Source organism: Patiria miniata, unplaced genomic scaffold, assembly GCF_015706575.1.
Source record: "Patiria miniata isolate m_02_andy unplaced genomic scaffold, ASM1570657v1 HiC_scaffold_5, whole genome shotgun sequence".
NCBI lineage: Eukaryota > Metazoa > Echinodermata > Asteroidea > Valvatida > Asterinidae > Patiria > Patiria miniata.
Genome location: NW_024037072.1, coordinates 37,798,237 through 37,816,196, shown reverse-complemented (window position 1 = coordinate 37,816,196; position 17,960 = coordinate 37,798,237). Strand labels below are relative to the sequence as shown.

General features: G+C 39.1%; 1 protein-coding gene across 1 annotated transcript in view; it reads right to left on the bottom strand.

Moving 5' to 3' along the window:
- Positions 1-7,976: 7,976 nt before the first annotated feature.
- LOC119741429 (neuronal PAS domain-containing protein 3-like) overlaps positions 7,977-17,960 on the bottom strand; it is a 35,633-nt gene continuing 25,649 nt past the window's right edge. Inside the window, exons 7-11 of the mRNA XM_038217175.1 lie at positions 16,809-17,002; positions 13,985-14,091; positions 12,605-12,749; positions 11,258-11,382; positions 7,977-10,085 (exon numbers count right to left, since the gene is read on the bottom strand). Of these exons, the coding sequence (XP_038073103.1) occupies positions 8,695-10,085; positions 11,258-11,382; positions 12,605-12,749; positions 13,985-14,091; positions 16,809-17,002 (1,962 nt within the window). The 3' untranslated portion in view covers positions 7,977-8,694. The remainder of the gene's footprint in view (positions 10,086-11,257; positions 11,383-12,604; positions 12,750-13,984; positions 14,092-16,808; positions 17,003-17,960) is intronic.

Below are 17,960 nucleotides of genomic sequence, written 5' to 3'. Positions count from 1 at the left end.
TAAGTTAGGGTAAGACTTTGTGTAAACTTACCTATGTAAATTTAGAAAGAATATAAAAAAAAGGTCATGAAACCAGATAAGTCTTACATATGTACATGTATGCTCCGCATTGATCAGTTATAAAGAAATATGCAGTGTTGTAGTGGAGTACTTTGTCCAATACTGAGTACTGCCAAGTACTTAGGTTGCCGAGTGCGAGTACTTCCGAGTACAAGTACAGGTCTCCGATTACGAGTACTTTTACTTCCGAGTACGAGTACAAGTACAACGGCCATTCGGTAAATGGTTCATTGTGCGTAATTGGCCCTGGCCCAGGCCCAGTCAGACCGATAAACATGTACAGACCCACTCAGGGCTAGCTGTTAAATGTGTTTGTCTGGTCTTACACAGACGAAAATCAGGAATTTTCGATTTCTCTGCAAGCCAATCAATCATTTCAAACTGAAAGTATCAATAATAAAATATAGCCGTGGTAGTTCAATCTATACCATTTTTCGAGTACTACTTTTCGAGTACGAGTACCTTGATGATCGAGTACAATTTCGACATGTCAAGTAAGAGTACTTTGCTGCTCGAGTACGAGTACTCTAAAAAAAAAAAGGACTCGAGTAGTACTCGAGTACGAGTACCGAGTACAAGTACTACAACACTGGAAATGTGATTTCTGACCGCTTCAATTATTGCCGGAGTTTAATAGCAGCTGTTTCTGTAAGATGTATTGGTACATCCAGCATGTATTTTTTTTTACGAAATCCTCCCCTTTTCAAGACATGACAACTTAAAATTGACTGAAATGAGTAATTTTTATCCAGTATTTATCTACAGAAGTAAATTTCTCTTTTTCTTTTTCACTTTCTCATTACTTGTAGTTTCTATTTGAAAAAACGTATTACTGACTTACTTGTATGTATTCTTACTAATGCTTTATTATAAAATTGTATAAAATATATTGGGAAATTTCAGTGTATCACTTGTTAATCTGTTTGAAAAAAGAAGCCAATGTCGCAAGATATCCAGGTGGGATATTGAATTTCTTTCCAAAATTTACACATAGTGGCTTTGTGTGTGTATATGAAATAGCACAGACGTCACGGTGGTGGACGTTGTAAAAATTGATTATCGGTAAAGTTATAATTTAACCACAACGCCATCGAGAGAAATAAACACAAAAGTGCACTATGCTCGTTTCATGGAAATCTGAATGTATTTGTCATTCATTTACATGTATTCCATTTAATTACAAACAGTTTGTGTATCCTTCCATTCGATGATCAAAATCAAATCTAAAAGTCATCCCAGTTTTTGTATTTGTTCCATTTCTGAAGACGGTAAAGATAGTTCCACAAGAGAAGTGAGGAGATTGTTACACTGATCAAATGCAAGCCCTTCACTAAATAATCCACCAGTTAACCCTAACTCCCTAGGCCTTTTTGCAAGGATGTAGCCTCAATCCTGCAAAATCCTCCAATTGCCTCATGGAAAAATAGCATATGGCCTCAATCCTTCAAATTCTTCCATTATTTGTTGAATATGGTCCGTGGAGGGATGACCACTGCCTGAATCCTGCAAAATCCTCCAGCAATCACTGTCAATATGTTGAGGCTTGGCCAGTGACATCCTGGAGCTGTACGGAGGATTTCAAGCATAATCCAGGCCTATACTTATGCATGGCTGAGCAAAAACAACACAAGGTCCAGTCCAAGACCTTGACAAAATGCATCCTACAAAATCAGTGACGCACTTTTGCCATGTAAGTTAACCTCAATCCTCCAAAGTCCTCCACTTTGGCAAAGAGGATTTTGAAGGATTCAGGGCGGTTAGGTTTTTATGCTTTTGTCAGAGTGTTTCTAACAGGCTAGGATTGTCAAGGAAAAGCATACAATTGATTTCTTCAGAAAAATCGTTGTACTAAAGAAAACTTGCTGTTCTTTAACATCTCAAATCCTCAAGTGAAAATAGTGCCTTATGGTATCAATTTTTCGTCTCCCCCCCCCCCATCCCAAGTTTTTGTTTACTCTGCTCGGCACAATTCTGTGATTACAGTTCAATACAGAGACAACCTTGTCAACTTTGAACAAATTTGGGACACTTGTATAGCTAACAAAAGTGACAATCATAGAAATCACACCAGAACAAAGTTTTCAAATGACTTGACTTCAATTTGTAAGAATTTCAGATTTTAATTAACAGTATTTGAAATCAACTTTTCAAAATGCCAACAAAAGACGAAAATGGATGAGGTTGCAGAACCCCCCCCCTTTCCAATGTGGAAATATAAATCATAGTTACCAATATGGAAAACTTCCCTGTTACGCTACATGTATGACCCATAATGCTTGATATTAATGGATGAAAAGTTGCGAGTTAAGCCCTGTTGCCTTGAAGAGACAACTTTTAAGTCAAGTCCATCACAAGTCAAATCTGAAGTCAATCACAGATCAAATCATAAGGGTATGTTGGTATGGGAAATGTAAATAAGGTCGTGTTCAAATTGCAAGTTTATGGTTAGGGCTTCAGTTTTTGCACTGATAGGCTATATAGCCCCCTCTTACGGTCATGCACATGTCCATTGCCTGACATTGGAAGTTACAGTTAAAAAGAAACAAATGATTTCCAGATTTCCAAATTTCACTAAGATTATAGTGTGAAGCACCAAAATCTGTTGGCATACATGTCTGTCTTCATACCTAATCTTTAAAGCCCCCAAAACAAATGACTATTTACAGGTATTCAAAATGATAAACCACCCTTCCCACAATCCCACTCACTGATTCTCACAGAAACCTTTACAGTATGTACAGTATTTCACAGTCATCAAGTCTTCCCAGTGCATCAGTTGGAGGTACATGTAATACTTCTCTGACCAGTTGTTGAATTTAATCCACTCATCTTGCAAGAACAGCTGAACAAAACTGTCAGCAGGATAATAATCCTGTAAGTTTCCTTGAAAAGTCTATAATAAGAACAATTTTCAAGGGTATTGTTTGAGCACAAAATGCCTGTTTAGTTTTCTTTGCATCTACCCAACGCTACAGGGTGTCCTCCCAAAAAAGTTGTGCAAGCAGATATCCTTTAATTTCTCAAAAACTACTTAACATGAGTATTTCATCTTGATGGAGCATATTTATTATACTCTTGTGTATAATCAGTGAAAATGACATGGAAATCTGTTCATGCAAACCAGAGATCTTCCCACCCATTTCAATAGGATTTACACAGTGATATTTGCATCAGATTGTCACAGGCCTTTTCACTCTGATGTAAATTAAGTTAACTGTGTAAATCCCATCCCATTGGAATGGGTGAAAACCCATAGCCTTTTTATAATCTGTTAGATCTCTGGTTTGCATCAACAGATTCCCATGGCATTTTTTACTGAATATACACAAGAGTATACTTAATATGCTCCATCAAGATGAAATACTCATTTTAAGTAGTTTTAGAAATTAAAGGATATCTGCTTGCACAACTTTTTGGGACACCTCTGTATAAAGCCATACTGACAAATAAAGAGCATTTTTGGGGGATAAACTTGAAATTTTGACTGACTTGAACTTAAAGTAAAGCGTGATGGCTAGTCATGGACATCTTGCGAAAGCTTCTGCATCCTTAATGTTGTGGTGGTGTCATGTCCCAAACAGACCATTGGTCCCAACTTCAGTTGGGCCAGTCCCAATTTAAGTTGAAAGGGTCCCAACATAAGTTGGGCAGGGTTCAAAATTAGCGGTAGCCCGCTAGCCAAATGCTCGTCAAAACAGCGGCGGGCTAGTCAAACTATTCCTTAAGTAGCCCGGCTGGTGAGTGAAAAATTATTGGGATACGGCAAAGATGAACGAACAGGAAGAAATTAATCATTAAATTCAAAAAGAAAACCCCATCAATTTGTGTCTGATTTTTTCAACTGCTTTAAAAGGTTAAATTGTGAGATCTGTTTATTAAAAACACTGACAAAATTGCCTCAGAATTGAGCCTGAAAACACGCCATTTTGTATTTTGTAAAAACATGCGGGCTAGTGAAAATGCCCGCAGGCTAGTTAAGAGTCTTTAGCAAAAACAATGCAATGGTCAAAAATATCATTAGCACTATAGGATATAGCCTGCAACCGTATATCCCATAGTGGAGTTTGCTTGCAGTATGCTACAGATACAGAAGAGTCCGTTTCAGTAGCCCGGCTGGCTAGTGAACAAAAAGTTAAGGTCGAAGCCCTGAAGTTGGGGCCATTCCAACTACTGTATTCCAACTGGAACACAAAGTTGGGAGCATGGTGTAGTTGGGACATAACACGGTGACATGACAAATGATGTAATGCACATTGCCATCATAATATTAATTAACAATTTTTTCGTGTCTTTTTGTTGGCAGGGTTTAGTCAAGTTTTTCACGGCAGTAAAGTATACATTATTTCCTTACATCATCAAGATGACTAAGAATGAAGAATTTTACCAGTCAAAACCTCTTGAAATCTACATCGCAAACACAGTCTCTTCATTTGTCAATGTGAATTTAAAAGCCAAAGCACCTTTTTTTTTCTTTTTAAAACTTTTTTTTTTTTTTACAGTAAAACATTTGAACATGCTACAATAATATGGCAACAAAATTAATGTCAGACTGGATAGTAATGCTTGAAGCTAACATGAAAGTTACACACAAAAAGCAGCTCAATTGGATTGAGCTGGTAATTAAGCACAAGTTAACACAGCAATGGCAAAAAAGTTACAGAAACTATACAAATCAAGGAGATAATTTGGTCACTTTTGCTCCTATTTTCACTTTGGTAGTTGGTAAGATTTTACATAATCTCTTCTAGGTTGCAAGTACTTCGTACTTTTTTTCCCTCGGAATTTGGACAATAAGCTACTCAAATACACTACTTTTTATTTCTTCGGCTCTGTTCTTAAACAAACTTTGATGTGGCCTTAAGAATAGTGTTAGGTCAAAACCACTTCTTTTTTAGAAAAAGACATTGAAAGTGCTTCATTCAAAAAGTTCAACAATCAGTTGTCAGTTGAGACCAATTAGAAAGTAGTAATCCTATTTCTAAGTTTCAATAAGTTCCCCAGATTTAAGTTTAGTAAGATTGCAATGGATTCCTTGTCCACTGAATTCATAACGCATACAACAGCTGTTCTTGTGGCAACCTATTAAATTGGAATAAGAGTATAAATCGCATTAAATCTATCATTAATTTAAGCACGTAGTTCACGTAGTTATAACAAATGGCTTAGGTAAATAGGAATGTATTCAGGCCAATATATCAACTAAAAAAAAGGAAAACTGCTTTGATTTGAAATAAATTTGAAGCCATTAAGGACAGTGAAACACTCTTAAAGGTAGCGTACAACATTTGCCTTTGCTGTGATCTTCAGAAATGGATGGATTTTTGGGTAAGTATATTTTATAGGAAATATTGTTACACCAACCTGTTTAAACTTTTGTGTTCATAGATGCTGGAAAAACCAAGAAAAAAATGTTGTTCTTGTAGTCTGGTTCCATGACCCTACTCCAGACGAAACGGAGCAATTTATAGACGTTGGGGAATCGTCAGGTCAGGGAACCAGACTAGCTGGTGCGCAACTTTTCATGGACGTGTAATCAATTGCAAAAAAAATGAGAACTAACTAAATTTGGTTAAATCAGGGGTAGTATTTGAAGAAAAAAAAACTCAGCTTTTTTCCAACGATGGTCGGCTGACCATCGTTAGAAATTGATACCAAAATTTTCCCTCTTTATGAAAATAACATCACACCAGGTGCCATGATTTCACAGGATGCCTGAGACTATTATTCACTTCCAGTCAAGTAAGGTATTTATTTCATAATAATTTGGTAGCTTTGTTTTTTGAGGTGTGCAACTGTTGTACAATGTATATCACCTTTAAGGACTGTTTCAATTCGTTCTATTAAAAGTCAAACTATGTCTGACAAATCAAAGCTTTTAATATACATTCTCATGTAACATCTCGATTTTTGGACCACTTTTTTTTCTGTGGTCATTCCCCCATTATTTTGATGTTTTTTATTTTAAATTAAAAAAATATTTTTTTTCAAGGTTTAACGTTGTTTCCTATTTCATTTTACCATTTCATAAAACATATTGCACTTAGGATCCCTATAAAATATCCATTTTCAAACCAAAAAAAAGAAAGAATTGGAATTGTTCAGAGTTCATAACAGCTGCTTCTAAAATAAAATCTGGTCCATACAAATAACAATCAAAACTCTTAAGTAATAACTCTCCTATTTTGTAACAAGCTCTCTGATTGGTCAATTAATCAAGCAACAGCAAATTTCTTTTATGTTCAACCAATTAATCATCTTTTAAGACAAAAGAAGACAAAAGGACATGTTTAGAGATGTATGTTAAGAGTGCCGAATAAATGAAATAAATTGTCGCTGGCACTTTGGAGAAAAACACAAATAAATGCTGTTACAAATAAAAAGCTTTATAGCATGTAAACTGTTAAAAAAGTAGCAATATTTTTTGGGGGTTTAACCAAACATTTTAACTTGTTTAAAATGCATATATTATAACTTAAAATGGTTTAACCTTGAAGCCTGCTCATGAAAATGAAACTTTCGTTCTGAGTTGCTGGGGGCTATGAAGAGCATGTTTCCAAAACGTGACATATCCATTTGGAAAAGGTGAGCATTTTGCACGTTCATGAAACTTTAAAGAATAAAACAGTAAAACCGGCGTTTCTAAACTTCACTTTTTTTTCGCCGTATTGTATTCTTAAGCTGTGTTCCAGTATATAACAGCCGTCAAATTTTTGGGGGGCAGCCAGGAAAGAGCGGCTGGATTCTGAAAGCGAACAAAATGTTGTATATCACGTTTGGAATAAATCTTTGTATTTAAGGATTATGATTCATTCTACCATTCGCCGATGCGCCAGTTAACTAATGATGTTATAATGTCTCCGCAGACAGAAGGACAGCTTAAAGTTGTACCATCGGAAATACTCTATTTCCTTCATTTTACAAAAGTCAAAATCAAATTTAAAATTTAGCCAAATGTTATGAAAACGAAGCAAAATATGAAAATATTCACTTCATTACTGTATAAAGCTTTACATCTAGCAATTAGTTCAGCACGCAAGAAAATCTGAAGTAGAGAAAAAATACCTTTTTTTCTCTTGTTTTTTTTCTGATCCAATTGTTCCAATAATCATCACAACTCAATCAGACTAACATATTTTTCACCCACTTTACATATTTGCACTTTCTCCCAACAGAAAAAAAACAAGGATTCATCAACTTTAAGCAAACTGTTTCATGGCACAGTAGTGGGATGTCATGAAAGCCTGGTTGAATACAAATCAATTGGACTAGTTCAACAGCATGCTCTCACTATATTCCTGACATATTACAATATTCAGGATTTGTTCTAAACATTTTATAAGACTAAAAGTTCTTTTTAAAAAAATTTTAAAAAGAAAAGCTTTTAGATTCAAGCAAGCAAACAAACACCCCCACTAAAAAAAACAGCATGCTCCCAATATACTAAAATTTTCAGGGTGTTTTTTGAAACATTTTTTGAAACTGAAATTCCTTCTTTTTTTAAAGGCATATAGGATCATTTGCTTTTCATGCACTTTTTTGTTTCCAATAATAACAACGCTCAAAATCCAAAGAAGAATTTTTCTTCAAAACCTAACCTTTTGAAGTTTCAGCTGTGTGGATATCACACTTTTCAAGAAAACAGAAAACACACAAACCAAGGAACGACCTTCTGATCATGAAACACGATTACGTCGATAGCACTCTTATTTGAAAAATCAGTCAATTGACTGATCGTTGGAAATCACCTACAATTTTCGATTATCTTGTAAATGACAGCAAGCCAGATGGAATAATTTCACGGGATGTTTAGTACCAGTACGATCTTTAATCCAAGTAAGCTTTATGATTATAAATTGGTAGGTTACTTTTTGGATAAATGCAAATGATCCTATATGCCTTGCAGTACATTTTTTTTGAGTCAGACTGATGCAGTTAACATGATTTCCGGCCACCTCTAAAACTGAATCTTTTTTTCATTGTCTTCTCCCATTAGATTTCTTGCGAGCTTATGTTCCTAAGCACTGTTTTAGAAACATTTGGATTCATAACCACGAAGCATGTCGCTCTCAAAACTACAAAATTCCAAAAAATGTTGAGAAATGATACGTGTTTGACATAAAAGTAGCCTTTTCTTTTTCATTGTTTCCGGAGTATATTGATAAAATCTTTCTGGATTATGTACACTACTGCTGTTGAACATTTGAAGAGATGACATTGAGTAAGACACATAAATGTCAAGGTTTTGTTGAAAAAAATGTTAGATTATTTAGTATTTTATACATTGTTCAATAGTTTGTTCAAAGTGAGTAAATACAGCAGTTTAAAAATGTTTCCATGGTATGGCAAGCAGCAAGCTACAAAACTTTATTTGAAATCAGATGGGCTAGTTTGATCAGATTTCCCCACTTTTATATTGATGATTTGAAGAGTTTACTTTGTTTTGATTAAGTAAGTTTGTTTTCTTTAAAACATACATGTATTCGCAACTCTCTAAATAGCAACCGTAGAATACATCATGATTTCTTTTTGGATTTCTTGTAAGTAAAAGGAACTCCCGTTTGTACGTGCCATGAAATTTATGATCTTAGAACTAATGGAGGAATAGCCATCTTGTTTTGGGAAATAAAAGTAACATCAAACTTTTGTGTGTGGCGCCTTGGTTGTGTCTTCAAGGCAACCTCTGTCGTGGATGACTTGAAGGTTTGCTTCGGGTGCTGAGGCATAACCCATTTTAGCCGCGTGGTAGTAAGGGTGCGTGGTCCCTCCCGATGTCACGTTACTGTGCAGGATGGACATGTTGGGGTAGCCACCGACATTGTTGTAAGACAGGTCCATAGGCATGTCATGGGCACTGCGGAAGTTCTTGTAGTGGTCAGTGTAAGGGCTGCTTTGGTATCCATGGTGAGGGGCCAGGTTGACCGGATTGGCATACTGCTGGAAGTTGGGGTACTGTCCGTAGCTGGCGTAAGGCATGCCGGTGTAAGCAGAGGAGACCGCCGTGATGACACGAGGGTGGGTGTTGTACAGGTGCTCAGGCTTGGTGCTAGCCGAGTTGGGGGAGTCCAAGTCCGCGGCTGGGTTGGTCGGGTGCGTTTTGGTCAGGATTGCAGGCCCTGGTTGGTGGCTGACCAGCTCCACGTCGGGGCTGACAGCAGGTTGATGGAAGCTCTTGCTTGCGGGCAAGAGAGGATTGTTGTTGTTACTGCTGGTCAGCATGGCGGGAATGGAGTCCGTGGAGTAATGTTTAGTCTTGGGCTCGCTCAGAGAGCTGGCCGGCGGAAGCACAAATTGAGAATGACAGGTTTCTGACAGCGGCGGTGTCAGCATACTATCTGGGGGTTTGGGGCTACCCCCCGAGCCTCCTTTACAGTAAGATCTCTTTGGGATGATGAGACTGTCTTCTGTTCCTACTTGCCTGATGCTGCTTACTCCCACCTCCTGGTAGCTCCGGGAGCATTCGGGGTCCCTAGGTGCTTCCCGATTGGGAGGGTTATCCCATCCTTCGTTGGCACGGCTTCCGGCACTGGCATTACTGAAGGAGTCCGAGTCCCGTCCATTGCTATGTACAGAGTGGTTGATGGGAGAGATGTAACCAGGTGAGGGTTGGCTCTCGATGGGCTCGCATCCCTGGCAGCCAATGTCACTGTCGGCAGATTTCACAGGACTGACTGCGACTCGATCCTCCTGCGATTGCCTCAGGTGTTGATCCTCCAGGACCTTCTTTGGTTTTCTAGCGTGACCCTGCGTCTGCTGGGATTTGACCTCCTGGCGACCTTTCACCTCTGAACTGCCGTCCACTATAACCGTCTTGGGTTCCTGGCATTGTTCCTCCCCTGCGGCGGGTTTGTCCAGATTCTCCGCTGGGCTAGTCTGCCGATGCCTTTTCGTGTCCTTGTGGTCAGCGTGGGTTTTTCTCTTTCTCGTCCGGGATGGAGACTTGCCTCGGCTGGTGGTAGACTCTTGAGCAGCCTTCTTTGAATTCTTGGTTGTCTTCTCGGACTTCGGGGGTTTGCCCTTGGTCTCATCTTGAATATAAACAAAAAAATTATGACATAAACCGTTCTGATAGGGACACATTGATTTTCTTTTGTCACTTATGACTCTGTTTTTGCGAATGGCCAATAAATGTATACTTGGTCGGCTTCTAAAGCTCGAATCCATAATCGCAAGGGGCTTGACTGTCTCGGAAGTCTGAGGATCAGATCATTCATTCACATGTGCAGAGCCACGCGGTATGAATGTCAAACATAATTGGCTGCACAACAGCCAATCGGAGTGGACTTAACAAATTATGACGAAATTTCGCATGTGATCAGAAATGTGGACTAAGCTGTTTATTGGTCAATTTGGTTGCCGTGTTTTTGTAATCCAACAACGGGTTACAGAATACCCGATAGAAGGCGCCCGCTGAATGGTCAGAGTCTGGATGTCAGGCTGCAGTCTTGTTTTGCATAATTAAAAACCAAATCTCCTCGCATGTCATAGACCCTTGCTGTGCAAGGGGATATTCCATAGACTGCCTAGACATGTTTGCTTCATTATAAATGTATAAATCTTATATTTCACCACTTCAAACTTATAAATGGTTCCATGTGAGATCTCTATTATTCTCATTGCAAAAGAAAAGTTTGTAGTTTATCAACATGCATGTACAACAAAAGATCAGTTTTGGATTTGGGGTGCGAACCGGGATTTCAAGTTAACCAGTTTTGACTTATCGAGATTCACTGTATACAATTTCAACTTCTTTTTACAAATTTAAACTAATGAGTTCAAACTACTCTTTGAAAAGGCGACGTGATTTTTCAAGTTAAAGCCAGGCTGACAGTCTCAGAAGAAAGCATTTATTTTCACAAAAATAACAAAGGGAGTAAATTGAACAGAGAAATTGACTGGAGCAGGTTTTGAACCTGGGATCTCTGGATTGCCGCTCCGGTTTTCTACTGACTGAGCTAGCCCGATGTTGGCAGTTCCCCATTTTATCGATGTCTTTGTTCAAAGGGCGCTTGTCAGAACTCGTAAACCTGTATATGCCATGTAGCCAGCGACCACACCCAAAGTTACAATTAGCAATGCTGGAAATGGTAAATGGGGGTTTACACTAAAGAACTTCTTTATTTTTACCTTCACCACAAAAGAGACTAGGGGGAGAGGGGGAGGGGGAGCTCTTATTGACTGATTCCACAATGATTTTTACCTGGGCTAGTATTGGCCAAGTCGGACTCATGACAATCTCCGTCCGATGTTTCTGCTTTGACAGTGTCTGGAGGCAGACCGCTCATCTGACTGATGTCCATGATGGTATCTGTAGCCTCCGCGTTGCTGACATAGAAAAGATGGACACAGAATGCAAACTATAAATTGAAGTCAAGATAATAGAGTTGTAGCGATAGGAGAAATTCTGATAGGTGCAGCACATGCAAGCACCTGCTTGTGCTTGTGTGGGCATCTGCAAGCATGCGTGCAGGCCGAACAAAAAAAACCACGGTCAAAATCTTGTTCGAATCTTCTTTGCCTCTCTCCACCCAGGAGTATAAATGGGTACCTGTGAAGGTAGAGACCAGAATGCGCTGATCTCGAGCTGCTGCAAATACTGGTGTCATGGCCTGGTGAACAGGGGTAACAATTGAAAAGGGCTTTGAGACTTTTGGTATAAAGCGCTATATAAGCACAAAAGTATTATAATTATATATTTTGAAATGACTACTGTTTTGAAAAGAACGTGAGATAACAAGTTTATGGGCAGTTGAAATGAGGAAAAAGGAGGTGGACGGTGTTTCTCATTGGTTCAAAAAAGTAATAGGAAGTGATTTGCCGTGCAACGGTTGAGGAAGCAGGATGGAGTGGAGTGAAGTTGGAATGAAATGGTAGAGGCAAAAGATATTCTGGATTGTGAAACGTCTTAACTTTATCTGATATTCATAAATACCTCAGTCAGTTTACGCATTCCTATTGGTCGAGAACCCGTCACGTGGCCGGTCTTAAATGGATGATAAAGACATGGCTAGCTGGTCTTAAACGCTTTTCCAGTGTCACATGAAATTTGGACTCCTATGAAATCCGGTGCCTTTTAACGTTTCATTGGCTGAACGTTCAAATTCATCCCGTATGCATGCGCAATGTACTACCAGTGAATCAGTATTTCATGGTCCAAAATTCACACTTCACCAGCCCAGCTGCATTTTGCGCGACATCGCGCAGTACGCGCGACGCGCACGCCAATGTGTATAGCTTTTATTGTTAGAAACAGTGACCAAAGAGTCCAAAGACATTTGTAGAGATTGTCAACATTCAAAAAAAGTCTGAAATTGGATGATGGTCTGATGAAAAATGCAATTCTTTCTATACTGATTATGTCTTTCTTTCAGATTTAAAAGGGATGAATTCTTCTGACAATAATGTGAAAAATCTCACGCCTGATTTTGTGCCCCTTCTCCAAAAAAATGAGGCCCCCGTAAGTCCCCCCTCCCCTGCAAATGGAACCCTAGTAAAGCTCTTGGAGTAAACTGGGGTTGCCTTATCATGATAATCTGCAAGGAGTTACCTAATGACTTGGTTGATGAACATGAAGGATCTGTCATTGGATGTCCTAGCGTAGGCTAACGTGGCCGTCGATTGTACCCAGATGTAACCGCCTGCCTTGCACATCCAGCGGTAATAGTGAGTGATCATCTGGCCTTTGTTCAACACTGAAAACAAAGAAAAGAGGAACGAATCAACTTTATTCTTCTTGATTAAAGGTAGAGTAGATCATTTGCAGCTATACAAAAAGTAACTGACCAAATTATTTTTTTAAAAGCTTACTTGGAGGTAGTGGCTTGGTTTAAAGATTGTATTGTTATATCGTGTGCTTATACTGTAATTTCATTGGATAGTAATGACACTAAACTCCCTGTGAAATTAGTCTTTCTGGCATGCTGTCATTTTGAAGAAAACAATAAAAGGAGGTCAACCATGAGTCAAGTGACGCATTTTTAAAATTTCCGTTCATACAGAGTATTAGTTGCCCTCCCCGTGCCATTTTCGAGTTTCACCCCGATTGATTTTATTTTAAATTTCTACTTTTCTAGCAATACAAAAGTTATCTTTTGAATGAGACATCAAACAAAGAAATCAACCCATGTTTAGTTAAGGAATTTTTACTTCATGTATATTTTGAATTATTTGCAGACAGACAATAATTCAATCTTCTGTACGTAATGGGCGCAAAAGCAACCTAGATTAAAAAGCACATTTTCAGAGGATTGAAAATGTCAAAAATAGAAAAAGGGCCGCTTTTTCTGTTTGCATAAAACATTTCAATTAATTTGGTAATAATAATAATAATAATAATACCGAAGTCTTATATAGCTCACGTATCTACCAACAATTAGATACTCAAGGCACAGGAAATTATGTCTATTATTAGAGACAGGTAAATGAAGTACATGAGAAATATGAGACCCATTATGTAGCACCTTTATAATGGTTTACAAGGTGCTGCGGCGCATTAAGCAGCCACTGCCAGAAACACCGGGGCAAACCCATTCTCTTAGCGAAAAGTGTTACTGGGTTCTTTAATGTGCATTACACAACACACAGGACCTACGGCTTTACGTCCCATCCGAAGGACGAAGCAATAATGGTAAAGCGCCTTGCTCAGGTGCGCAAGCACCATGTTCCCACGGTCAGGATTCGAACCCGTGTACCACGGCACACGAGTCGAACACCGTAACCACTGGACCACAGTAGGAAAAAAAAAAAATTGAAAATGAAATTGAAAAAGGAGCACAGAGCTCTCCAAGTATAAAACCTAAGTTATTAATATTCCAATGAGACGAAACATGAAAAAAATGAGCCTACAGAGAGAAACATACAGAAAAGTTTGATCTTGAATGTGAAATGGCTTACTATTGCTTTAAAAAAACACACCACATTAACTCACAGTCGCTATGGCAATTTCTCATTTGGCTGATGTCCTCGGCATGTAAGAAGGAATATAGACTCTTGTCCGTCACATCCTCAGCTGAAAGGTCAATAAACTCTTGAATCCTGCAATCAAAAAACATCATTTCATGTTGTATTTGAATATATATGTCTCTGCCTTGATCCATCTAAAAAAAACACCAAAAATACCTAAGAAGCATGACGAAAGTGTACTTTTATGTACCATACAAGGTGATGATCAACTTATTTCATTCCATTTTCAAAGTGATTCATAGCATGAATGGTTTCATTGCGGTACCCGCTGCTATTATCTTATTCGAACCAGCCAGCCGACCCCGGCAAGCTCGGTGGTCGAGTGGTAAGACGTCTGCACTAGTAAGCAGGAGGTCGTGGGTTCGAGTCCCACCCGAGTGATTTTTTTCTCACAATTACTCGGGGGCAACATTGAGTATACAGTGTTAATAAAATATGTCCGTGCAGGGCAAAACCCAATATTGAATTTTCAAAGTTGAATTTGAAAGACAAAATTTTGATAAAAACAGGAAGAGTAATGATGATGCTATAGTGTTCCTGAGCAGGGTACTTTACTATGATTGCCTTCCTCTACCTCTAGGAGTATAAATGAGTGTATTTAAGGGTATAAAACAAACTGTGCTGATCTCAAAATGCTGCATGAATCTGATCTCATGGCCTGATCAATAGGGGTAAAGCACATTTTCACACTTTGTATGGAACACATTTTTAAAATGTGACAGGTTCTTTTTACAGAGTTCCCAGCACTTTATGACAATAGAAATTCCCTGAGTTTTCCCTGATATTTCCCTGAGAAATTTCTGCAAATTCCACAAAAAATATTTTCTCGTAGTGGAGAAAAACCAAACTGAGGTGATTTTTGTTTCAATTTATTGATATTTGTAATATCTTTGATATGTCTACTACACAATCACAGAATAAAAGTGTTTTTAAGGGGACAAAATTGGTATCATTTTCACGGTGACAAAACTCAAAAGTTTAAAGGCCTTTTTTCTCATTAATTTCTTTTTTTGGCATGGTAATAAATACAAACTTTAAACAGCCATAACTTGTCAACGAAATGTCCGATTAAGGTGAAACAAACAGTATTTTGAAGAGAATTTTATTCTCTTTCCTAATACTATCAAACCCTTATTTCGACCTTTGCCCAGCTCTGTCTCATTTTGCGAGAATGTCTCACATATCATATTTGACTCATTAAGCACTGTTGTAGTCAAGATCACAGGTACCTCACAAGTCTGGCCACAAGTACCTCACAAGTCCGGCCACAAGTACCTCACAAGTCCGGCCACAAGTACCTCACAAGTCAGTTCACAGGAGTAACAGAGGATAAACACTAAAGCCTGCTGCATAAGAGAGCTATGTGCTGAGCAAGAAGTCATTTGAGGCCATTTGCCAAGCACGTACATGTGTAGCTCACAAAACATCCCTGTGTGCAGTGAATTTTAGCTGAGTTTTCTGCCTCGCGAGGCAGTGAGGCAAATATCTATCCTGTTTGATTTCTTTTGCCTCATGAGGTGAAAAACTGACCGTGTGCGGTCAACCAGAGCTACGTGCTGAGCTTAAAGATATAGTCCATCATTTGTAATTTGTGCATTTTGTTCGTTTGAATGAAGGATACTGAACAACTAACCTGATGAAGTTTCAGCTCAGCTTCAGCTGTATATTCCGAGAAAAACAGCATTCTAGGATCTCAATTTCAAATCAAAAAGTTGCTGAATCATGTTTTGAATTGGGCCTGAATTCAGCGTCTGAGACACGTTTTCACTGAGCCGATTGCAGCTACGCGATGTCGCGCACTGATCCGACGAATTAAAGCAACCGCGCGCGCGTGTGTGCATTGTGCCAATGCTTGCGCGCGCTTCGCCGAATAACAAAACGAACTACTAATTTAAATTTTCCTACGGTGCGTCTTAAGACGCACCGTTGGAAAGGCCTTCTTTCGTTGATTACTTCAAAATGACAGCTTGCCAGAAAGAATAATTTCACAGGGAGTTTAGTCCCCTTACTATCTTTCAACCAAGTATGTTTTTCAACAATAATTACGCCAGTTACTTTTCGGATGGCTGCAAATGATGGACTATAGCTTTAAACGATTAGCTAGCCAATTAAATCATGTACTCTGCACACATGATTTTAAGATTTGTTGTGCAAAGCTTCTAAAGCCTGCTGGCATTTGTCCCTTTTTTTTTAAATCACGCGACCGACAAACAAGAATAATGCGCTTTCAATCGCTAGTTAATCTTGTTAGCTTAGCACATAGCTCAGGTTGACCGAACATGGTGAGTTTTTCACATCACGAGGCGAAAGCAATCAAACAGGATAGATATTTGCCTCACGGCCTCGCAAAGCAGAAACCTCAGCAAATATTCACCGCACATGGGGATATTTTGCGAGCTACGTGCTGAGCAACCAGCCTCAAAATGACTTTGTGTTCAGCACGTAGCTCTCTTGTACGGTGGGCTTAAGGAATGCCCTTGTCACAGTTTATCTGAATACCTTCTGAGTTGCCTTTGGACTTGTGACGTAGGGCTGGTCCATACATGCTCAGCGCAAAAGCAAACTTTAACGCTAATTTGTGATGTCACAGCAAGTATTCGCGCTGCAAACTCACATTTCAGCTCCGGTGAATTTCGCAGCGAATGTTTTCTGAACTCAAATTAACTTCACATTCGCATTTGCGTGGAGAATGATTACTTGCCTAGGCTTGTGATGGCATCGTGGTGACTTGTGATCTATCGTAAATACCTTGACTACAAAAGTGTCATGAAGTCCCTATATTTACTTACTTGGCTTCACAGAAGACAATAGTCAGGTCTAGGTCTAGCTTGCAGACAAACATGGTGGGTTCTAGGTGGATCTCGCTGACAGTGGGTGGAGGTAAGGATTGGGCCACCGCGGTGAAACCCATGATGACCGGGTTGTGGCGGGAATACTGGGTCAACACCATGCGTGGCCGCATTGAGCCCGTGACGTGAATCACCTGGACGAGGAGAGAAATGGGCAAGAAATGGAAAATATTATGGCAATTTTTAAGACATTTAAGTAGCAGATATCATGTTGTTGTGTTAACTTACGAATGCAAGTGAATTACCAGGGGCGGATCCAGGGGGGGCGTGGGGGGTGCACGCCCCCTCTTTTTTCTTTGAAATTTTTTTTTACACACGCTATTCTTTATTTCACCTGGACATGCTAAATCTTGACGGAAAAAGCCTGTATTTCTGACACATGTGTCATCAAAATGCACATTCACGACATCGAAGCCATGCCGCTGTACAATGTTCCATACGGCATGCGGCAGTGCAGTGCAGTGCCATCGCCATTCACTGGTTCCCACCGCGTTCCCAACAGAATCAAAGCTATGATGTAGGACCAGAACCAGTGACTACGGGCTACATACACCAAACGAACATCGATGGAGAAAGAGAATTCTTCAAATTAATTCCCAGAACGTGATCTCTCATTTCTGTGTACGTATTTTCCATTAAAATAAATATTTCTAACGAGATTGTTCTGCTCGTACGTGATACACCGTATCGTGTTTCTGCAAACTTTTCGGCCACAGCACATGGGTTCATTTCCGGGTCCCACACAATACACAGTGCTGTTATATAGTGCGCCGTGTGCGCGACGCAATATACGGCCAGCTGCGGCCGGCGGTGGCTGACGGTAACTTACATTGTAATTGTTTTAGCATAGTGGCGTAGACGACTTAAATTCTCCATTATTTTAAAGAATAACCTACCTTAAATATATTTTCATATATTATTAGGTAAGGCAATTTTTTATAAAAAAAGTTTTGATGGACAGTCTCGATAACTTTCATGGCGCGATAGGAATGTGATAGGAATCAGATTTATTTTGTTGTTCCGACTTATTTCTCAACTTGAAACTTACTTTTAATCCATATACTTTTCCAGTTTAGGAAGTTGTAATGTTTG